At 37.7% G+C, this 10,306-nt stretch overlaps 1 protein-coding gene across 1 annotated transcript; it reads left to right on the forward strand.

Moving 5' to 3' along the window:
* Positions 1-1,010: 1,010 nt before the first annotated feature.
* On the forward strand, positions 1,011-3,274 carry LOC132048792 (uncharacterized). Its single transcript, XM_059439475.1, has 3 exons — positions 1,011-1,857; positions 2,004-2,620; positions 3,138-3,274. The coding sequence occupies exons 1-3, from the start codon at positions 1,637-1,639 to the stop codon at positions 3,272-3,274; spliced, it is 975 nt and encodes a 324-aa protein (XP_059295458.1). The 5' UTR covers positions 1,011-1,636.
* Positions 3,275-10,306: the final 7,032 nt, after the last annotated feature.

Genomic DNA, 10,306 nt, shown 5'->3' on the forward strand with positions numbered 1-10,306 from the left:
AATACACGGATTATTGACTTGCTGCAACAAGTTGTATAGTTGTTAAGTGTTCCACTTGTTGCAACAACTCTTCATCTTCAAACAGTACCCCAAAAAACTGAAGCTGACTCCAACAGATTAGTGACTTGTTGCAACAATTTTATTACTTGTTGCAACAAGTAGTCCACTTGTTCCAACAAGTCAATAATCTGTTGGAACAACTGCTGCAGCTGTTTCATTTTGTTATAGATTGATATGTACTCTCATGACCAATTTTTTGTTAAAAAAAAATATCTTCAGGTACCTCGAACACCACTAATGGGGGACTCAATAACAATAGGGGTTGATTGCCATGGTGAATGGATCGAGAAGAACAATCGATATATTTGGCGATGGAAGGGTAGTGACACGTTAGAGACGATAGCGATGATCGTCCAAAGAGATGTTATGTTCGATGATTTTGTGAACCTAATCATCACCTATTGCGAATTAACTTGTGAACCAAAAGATCTTGCCATCACTTACATGCATGCCTTTTTTGAAAATCGAGGGTCTTGCCATTTAAGATAACCGATCGAGTTCGTTTGCGTGCTTATTTGAATGATATAGCTAGGCCCATTTTAAGGGTATACGTTGTTGGAAGCCCGATAGAGAACCACAATTTATCTCAAGACCAACAAGATGTGTTAAATGATGAATTAGATGGGGTGGATGTGGATATCCCAGATAATGGAAGTGGGGCTGACCCGATTCCTATACCCGAAGTTGCGAGCAATACATTGAGCACTACACAATCAATACAGTCTAGCCATGTTCAAGATGATGAAATAGGTTTTTATAAAGGAATGTCATTCAAGAACAAGGAAGAACTAGCCACTTGGTTGAAACTTGCTTGCTTGAAGAAAGATTTTAGAATCAAGAAGGTGATTAATTCGCGTATTGTGTATTGCTTCAGATGTGTACATCCGGAGTGCAAGTGGTGGCTGAGGGATGTGAAGCTTTTAAGTTCTGACAGATTTTGTATCGAACTTACATAAAGCATCACACATGTGGTTCCGAGCACATTACGAGCCATAATCCACACGCCATCGCGAAAGTCATTGGTGAATACTTCAAAGATAAGTTTCCTTACGGTAAAGGCCCATCTACAAAAGATATGAGTCAATCAATCCGTACAGATTTGGGTTGTAAGGTAAGTTATTGGAAGGTCTGGAAGGGCATGGAGATTGCAAAGGCTTTGACAAGGGGGACACATGAGCACGGGTATGCGGTGCTTGATGCGTACCGTTATATGCTTCGTTCTGCAAATCCAGGAAGTAAGACGGCATTGAAGGTTGATGAAAATGGGAAGTTCAAGTACTTTTTTGTAGCCTATAAGGCTTGGATGCTTGGTTTTGCGCAAATGAAAAAAGTCATAGCTGTCGATGGGACATTCTTGAGGAGCAAGTACGAAGGAGTGTTGTTGTCAGCAGTCGCACAAGATGCGGAGAATCATATTTTTCACAGTGGCATTTTGTGTGGTGGACAAGGAGTGTGATGCTTCGTACAAATATTTTTTTGAACAAATGAGAAGCTATATAGAGGATACCCCTGAGTTGTGCATAATTTCTGATAGACATCCAAGTATCAAAAAGGCGGTTTCAATTGTCTTCCCTACATGTCATTATGGTTTTTGCATGAGGCACCTAGGGAAAATCTGAGAACCACCTTTCACAATGGGGCGGTCGTATCTCAATTTTATAAAGCAGCAAAAGCGTACAATATTGATGTCTTCAATGACCATTTCAATCAAATCAGAGATTTGGTTCCTGGGGCCGCCGAACATCTTGAACGTGCTGGATTCCACAGATGGAGCAGGGCATTCTGCCCCGGAAATAGGTATTTGCACATTTCTGTTTCCAACAAGTAACGTATCTGCTGCAACTAATAGGTAACTTGTTACGGCAGATATTGTACTTGTTGTGATTTTTGACACAGCTGAGCCTCAGCCACATGTTCTAACACTAATATGTTTGTTTTGTCAGGTATGATTTTATGACGACAAACGCTGCTGAGTCGATAAACTCAATGTTCAATGTTGAAAGAGAATTTCCCATTACTGCTCTATTTGATTCCATAAACAGGAGGTTTACTGAGAAATTTCATGAGAGGCGTATGGAGTTCATCGACTCACCAACCATCTTTGTTCCCTTAATGGAAAAAAAAATATCAAAATTTATCAACTTGGGTAATAAGTTATTGGCCCATCAAATTGCTAACTACAAGTTCAGCGTCATCGGCCACGGTTCAGTTGCAACAGTCGATCTGCAAAGAAGATCTTGTACTTGTAGAGTTTTTGACCTGGACAAAATACCTTGCCCACATGCTATGGCAGCGCTTCGAGTCCAATATGGTGAAGACTTTGCGAGGCGGATTTATGACTACTCATCTCCATATTATAGGGTGGAGAATTACATAATTGCATACTGTGAGGAAATGAATCCCGTGCCTTCTGAAGAATCTTGGGAAGTTCCTATGGAGATTTTAGAGAGAGAAATACCTCCTCCACATGTTGATCCGAGCAAACCGGGAAGAAGACGGACAAAGAGGAGGCGTGGAATCGGGGAATCACTTGCAACGAGGAAAAACAAATGCTCCATATGTAAAACAACCGGCCATAAAAACTACATGCCCGAACCGAATTGTTCCCTAGTTGTTAAATTTGCAATGTCTTGTAATAATAATTACTATTTTTTGTGTTTGTGAAATTAGACTTTATGACATTTTTATGTCGTTTCTGTTAGTAAAATTGGTTTAAATGATATGTTGATCTTGCTCAAATCACCAATGTATGTTCCGTGGTTTTGAAATTTCTCGAACGCTTTTCACCAAGTAAAAATTTCAGTAAATGCTTACCGTGTAACTTGTTGGGATTTTGCTAACCAGATTATGTACTTGTTGCATGAAGAACTAACTTAATTTGGTTTTCCAACAAGTGACATGACTTGTTCCAACAAGTGACATGACTTGTTACAATAAAGTAGAATGAGTTGTTTCATCCAACAAGTGATATGACTTGTTCAACAATGCCTATGTTACTCCAACAAACGCAATGATTATATACTTGTTGCAACAAAGTTAAATAATTGTCGCAACAGATTATGTACTTGTTGCAACAGGTTATGCAACTGCTGCAACAGATTATGCAATTGTTGCAGCAGATTATGTAATTGTTGCAACAGATTATGCAATTGTTGCAACAGATTATGTAATTGCTGCAACAGATCATGAAATTGCTGCAACAACTAGGATATAAGTCACATATGTTTAGTTATTAACAGAGGGAACCAATGATATTTAGTGTTAAACAAAGGGATTCAATGATATTTAGTGAACAATATATATATCTACTAACATCCTTAATGGATTAGACGGTAATTTCATTGATTTGATGGGAAATTCTAAGCGTATACTTCCCAAATCGAGCGATCGTTGGTGTAATTTGATAAGAACTACTTGATTCACCCATATTTAGGTGTAAACAACGAAAACCAATGATATTGATTGTTTACTAAATGTTCCTAACCAATTTGATGGTATCCTGAGTCAGGACATATGATCAACTAAGCGTATACTTCCCAAATCGAGCGATCGTTGGTGTAATTTGACGAGAACTACTTGATTCACCCATATTTAGGTGTAAACAACGAAAACCAATGATATTGATTGTTTACTAAATGTTCCTAACCAATTTGATGGTATCCCGAGTCGACATATGATCAACTAAGCGTATACTTCCCAAATCGAGCGATCGTTGGTGTAATTTGATGAGAACTAATTGATTCACTCATATTTAGGTGTAAACATCGAAAATCCAATGATATTTATTATTTATTAAATGTTCCTAACCAATTTGATGGTATTCGAGTCGGGACATATGATCAACTAAGCGTATACTTCCCAAATCGAGCGATCGTTGGTGTAATTTGATGAGAACTACTTGATTCACCCATATTTAGGTGTAAATAACGAAAACCAATGATACTTATTGTTTACTAAATGTGAAACTTTTAAATAGGTTACTCATCCGTTACAACAGATAATGCACTTGTTGCAACATATTAGTAACTTGTTGCAACAACTAACCAATCTGTTGCAACATATTAGTAACTTGTTGTAACAACTAACCAATGCATTGCAACATTAAAAACTTATTGCAACAGATGGGTTAGCTTGTTGCAATTTCTTCAACAATTGATAGATTTGTTGCAACAACTGACATATTATGAATCGACTCATCTTCAACATCGCTAGATTTGTCGCAATAATTGACCCATATGTTGCAACAATAACCGAACCATCTCTGTTGCAACAATTTACAAACTTGTTGCAACAACTTACTCATCCGTTGCAACAGATGACAAACTTGTTGCAACAGCATTATCAACTTGTCGCAACTTCTTCAACATCGCTAGATTTGTCGCAACGACCGACCCATATGTTGCAACAATCGAACCATCCGTTGCAACAATTTACAAACTTGTTGCAACAACTTACTCACTTGTTGCAACAGATTATCAACTTGTTGCAACTTCTTCAACATCAGTTAGATTTGTCGCAACGACTGACCCATATGTTGCAACAACTGAACCATCTGTTGCAACAATTTACAAACTTGTTGCAACAACTTACTCATCTGTTGCAACAGATGACAAACTTGTTGCAATTATCAACTTGTTGCAACTTCTTCAACAGATCCGCTCGGCAATGTTGTGGGTCGATCGTAGCTTCTTCAACAGCTGTTAGATTTTGTGACTTGTTTAAAACTACTGAAACCACTGAACATAATGTATTGAACACAACTTAAATAATGAACACCTAATATATACTTAACAAAATGTCTTAGAAAAGTACTGACCACCTAATATATACTTAAATTACACAATGTCATAAAAAAAACTCCTAATATATACTTAAATTGTTCAATGTGCCACATTTTGGCTCCAAAAAATGCAAAATCAATGAATTGTTTATCAACCCATCTTAGTGGCTCCAACACCTTTTCAATGACACCTAATGCCCATCTCCATTGCATCCTCCCTACGAGCAGTTGTCGCCGATTAGACTTTCGGGTTTTGTCACGCTTGTGCCGGTAAGCAAAGCCTCCATAAAAGCAATTGACCACGAACCACATGCCTTACTAAGTGACATCATGGGGGAGATTCGTAGCCTATTGAATTCCCAAGATTCATTGAGTAACTTTGCAGCAAGTGTGCGAACATTCCACTGTTGCAATAACTTGGGCCACAATTCCATTACCGGCTCCATGAAACAAAAGAAATTAGATTCTTCATACATGAACGTTGTAGCCATACACATTTACCACTCCCTCTTCAATCATGAACTCGAGAGTGACAAAATGTGTGGCATTAATATTCATCACCGTTAAAACCCTCTTTGCACCACTCCCCCAAGAAAGCAGCCTCTCCCGGTAGGGTCCGACACCCCTACAATAATCGACCATATCATCATCCCACTTGAATTCAAGCAAGTCTAACCTTCGCAGACACTAAGCATTTGGAACTCGTACTCTCTTTTGTCAATTCCGCGTACTCTGGATACACATGTTGTTATAAAAGTCGAGGTCCAGGATTATGTCGTAGAATCATAGTACTGTGGAAATTGATTTGCCTCATACGCATTAGAAGCAGGACTTCATCTACATACTAAAGTAAAAGTAGTAAAATGCTTAGTTACTTGGTGCAACAAAGATTCAACAAAATAAAGGAATCACAGAATAAATGTTTAGTTAACTTGTTGCAACAGATTATCTACTTGTTGCAAATAAACTTAGTTAACTTGTTGCAACAGCATTATCTACTTGTAACAAAGCTAGTTAACTTGTTGCAACAGATTATCTACTTGTTGCACCAACTAGTTAACTTGGTGTATGATTCAACAAAATAAAGGAATGATTATCTACTTTTTGCAACAACATACCGAATTAGATAGATATATACAAGTGTTGAAACTTACCCAATCCTCCCACCATATTTCCATGCTTGTCGAGCCAAGTCCGTCGCTCCAAATTCATGCATTGAGTACATGGTTCTCCCACTCTTTTTGGACTTGATTGCAGTCTCAACCTTTTTCTTTCTTTGGGCATGTACAGGCTTGAAAATGTCCACCTTTTTTAGCACTTTTGGCCCAACATCAAGAAGAGGAGTCTCAATTGACTTACTAGGAGTAGCAATATATCTTCTTGATCTAACCGATGCAAGTGCCTTGGCAATTGCTTTGCCCCTCCTCCGAGCATGAACAGAGTATATGCGAGGAAAGATTCTTTGACGGTTTGATACCCCTGGATATCAACCTCTCGAATAGAAGTGTTTGTGGCTTCGGGTCCGCACCAATTCCTCCACCTTTCTAATCAAATTATCCATCGTGTCCTTGCAAGTGGTGCACTCACAAGCACATGAAGGGACCTTAGAAGTACCGACACCAACATCAACAAATCTTCTACCACTCAATCCACCACTACTAAAATTACCACCAAACGGAAAAAATCACTCAATCCAGGAACTGGGGTAAATCCACCAATATTAGCATCATCATCTCTTAATTTTTCCCCAAAGAATACTTGCTGGGACATCATCACCACCACCACCACCAACAACAACATCAAAGCTGAACACCACCACCAACAGCATCAGCACCACCAACAGCATCAACAGCAACATCACCACCAGCACCAACAACAACATGACCACCAGCAACATCACCACCACCACCACTATAACATTATCAACCCTAGTGATGGTCGTCACTCAGCTAATTCCCCTTTGAACCCATTAATCAACTGTGCACGTATTCTATGGGCACAAAGGTGACAAGGCATGGCATCTCCAACTCTCTTATTGTTGGAACAAGCCATGGGTTCACAACCTACAACAAAAAAGTAGATATATCATAATGGTTCTAAATCATAAAAAGCAAAACCTATTTAAAACAAGTTAACAGGTTGTTGCAAAAGGTTACACATCTGTTGGGCAATGTCCAACGATAGGTAACTTGTTTAAAATAGGTATCTCATCATCGTTGAAAAATTTCCAATGTATGGGTAACTTGAAAGTTGATTGCTGATAAACAGGTTTCTCATATGTTGGATATTATACAAAGATTAGTAATTTGTTGCAACATTATTGTACTTGTTGTAAAAACTTATCGTAATGCATTCGTAAGTTATCAAATTAGTAAATAAAGTGATATGTTGCAACAATCGTGGTACTTGTTGGAAATTGTCCAAACAGATTGTCAACTTGTTCGTTAAGGGTTTATCATCTGGTTGGACATTTTCCAAATGTATGGGTAACTTGTTGCAGCAGGTTACTCATCTGTTGTAAAAAACTATTTGCATGTTATAACAGATTCATCTGTTGGGTAACTTTTTGCAACAGGTTAATCATTTGTTGGACATTGTCTAACAGATGCATAACTTATTGCAAAATGTATAAATGTGTTGTTGTAGCAGCACATAAAAGTTGTTGCAACACCTAGTCATCTGTTGTGTTCTAATGCTTACAGCCTTTCCTTGTGGGGGTTGAAAAGGTCAACACTCAATTTTGTGTTGTTCCCCGGCAGCCGAGCCATCTAACAATTCTTGGATAGGTAACTTCTTTTGGAGTATTCCTTGACTTGATGCCCGAGGTGAGGAATGGCTTCAAATGCCCAAGCCTAGAAAAAAAAAAAGATGCCATCAAAAATCAAAATAGTGATTGAAATAAATAAAAAAAAAAAGGTAAAACATTAAAGAAAATTTACCATGAAAGCCCAAGGAAGCCATATAGGTTTTCAGGTCTTCCCGTTGGCTTCAAATCCTTCATCAAATATTCAATAGTCAAGTTAAAGCTTTGAAAACCCCTGTGCATAGTTGTTGAAGGCATCATAGTCCTCAAAGAAGTTTAATCAATCCAAGCGGTATGTTGTAGTTTACGTCTCTTGCCCAAAGAACACTATGCACAAACCAAACTAAGCACAATGCCTCCTTGTGCTTTTTTGAGAAAGTTTTGGACTCCAAGTCTTGCAATAATTTCTTTTGAGTGTAGCTCCTTCCCACTAAGTTTACCAAAGAGACATTATTCTTAGCTTTGGAACCCTTCGCTTTCTTGTCTGCCTTGGGCGTCCGGGCTGGCTTGGTTAATACAACAGTAGGAAGAGGCTCATAAGGATAACATCTCAATCCGGTAACTATGGCAAACTCCTTCATGCCAAAGCAAACCGGCATGCCACAAGAATTGATCCAAATCTCATCCTTTCTATCACAAATAATCTTACGCTTCAAAAGCTCGTAAACCATTGTCATTTGAAATCGAGCACTAGTATCTTCAGCAAATCTAAATAGAGCCCAAAGCAGCCTAGCCCTAAAGAAATTCTCCAACCCCTCGTCGCCGGAGAATGCCCCCGAAAGTGTCAAAGCCCTTGCCCATGGTTGATCTAACCACAAAATCACCGTACAAATCCTTTTTTCATTCGCCGGCATCGTCACGCCGTACTTTTCAATGCTGAAACTCTTGACGACCTCCTCAATCGAAGGTCTATTGGGATCTATGGCAATAATAGAAGACTCAACAAGATTGGCATCCACATTATGTTTCCTTTTTCTTCTTAACTCAGCTAAGATTTGATCTGTTGATTCTTCTTCTTCTTCTTCTTCATTACCATTTTCAGTTTCTACTTCTTCTTCAGCTCCTTCATCCCCTTCATCTCCTTCTTCTTCATTTACTTCTTTTTCATCTCCTTTTTCTTCATCTCCTTCAGCATTTTCTTCATTTTCTTCATCTCCTTCAGCAGATTTTTCATCATCTTTTTCACTTTCTTCTCTAGTTTCTTCACTTTGTTCATTTTTACCACTTTCTTCTTCATGCCCAACAGAGGTTTCGTGGGTTTCTCTCTCTTTCGAAGCCCCAGCTTCACTAAATCTTTCCTCATTTGTTGATTGACAAATAAAACACAAGTTTATCTAATGGTGTTTGCACCTTAGCTCTTTTACTACTTTCTCCCTCGCTGGTTTCTCTCCTTTTCTTTTAACCGGAGACATTTTATCTACACACAAGAGATAGAAAAAAGTTTTAATTGGTTAGTGCAACATTCAAAGTAAAAAGGAAAAGGAATATGTTGCAACAAGTAATCATTGTTGCAACAGATTAATAATATGTTGCAACAAAATACGAAGTTGTTGCAACAACTTATTACTTGTACGTGTTATAATCTTAATCTGTTGGAAATAGAAAAACGATTGCAATAAAGCTTAGCAATCGTTTTGATTTTTTACAACAAACTTGTTAATATGCTACAACAATCGCTTCAAATTCTTCGTAAAAACCTCAACAATTGTTTTGATTTTATCCAAAAATTTGTTGGATAAAATCAAACCTTTTCCTAAACCATAGCATGACAAAGAACAACAACAAAAAAACATCTAAATTTAACCGCAAAACATCTATATTTCACTACAAACACACAACCATCACAAATCTCACTCACAACTTAAACAAAATACACCAAAACCATACAACCTCACAGATGTTTGCAGAATCACAAACAAGTGTCGAATTTGTCGCAACAGTAACCTCGCTTGTTGGAAAATATCAACAAAATTGCAAGCCTTTTTTTTTGAAATAACAAGGAGAAAAAGAACAAAAACAAGACCAAATACCATAATTTCACAACTACAACCACTATTTACAAACTCACAAACCCCAACAAGTGCAACAAATACACGAAACTACAACAAAACAAACAACATTCAAGAAAAATCCATGCTCTTCTTCATCTTCTCTAACCAAAATCATCATTTTCATACTCTGATTTCAAAACCCTAACTTTTGAACCAAGTGAAAAAAAAAAAGTTTACCTGAGAATGAATAGACAAGCAACAACAATGGAGAGAGAGAAAAATGAGCAAGCGCGGCAAAGAATGGAGAGAGAGGAACGAGCAACAACAATGGTGATCACCGGTTTTGAACAAAGAAGAACGAGAGAGAGAGAGAGATGAGATGAACTGAAGAATGAACTGCTCTTTTTTTTTTTTTTGAAATAAAACGAAGTGGGTCGTGGGGGAAGTGGGTTGGGGTTGGAAAGAGTTTTTGTATAATGTGTGTGGGTTGGAAGAAGTTTTTGTATAATGTGTATGGGTTTTTGTGTATTTTGTAAAAGATTATAAGTTTTAAAAATTGTAATTGAGTCCCAATTTAAGTTAATCACATTTTTAAGACAAGTTTGACCTTGGCTGGTCAAACTTGTCACCATTTCTAATTATCACACTTTTTTGTCACCACAACTTAAATCT

This window comes from Lycium ferocissimum, chromosome 3 (genome assembly GCF_029784015.1).
Source record: "Lycium ferocissimum isolate CSIRO_LF1 chromosome 3, AGI_CSIRO_Lferr_CH_V1, whole genome shotgun sequence".
Classification (NCBI taxonomy): Eukaryota; Viridiplantae; Streptophyta; class Magnoliopsida; order Solanales; family Solanaceae; genus Lycium; species Lycium ferocissimum.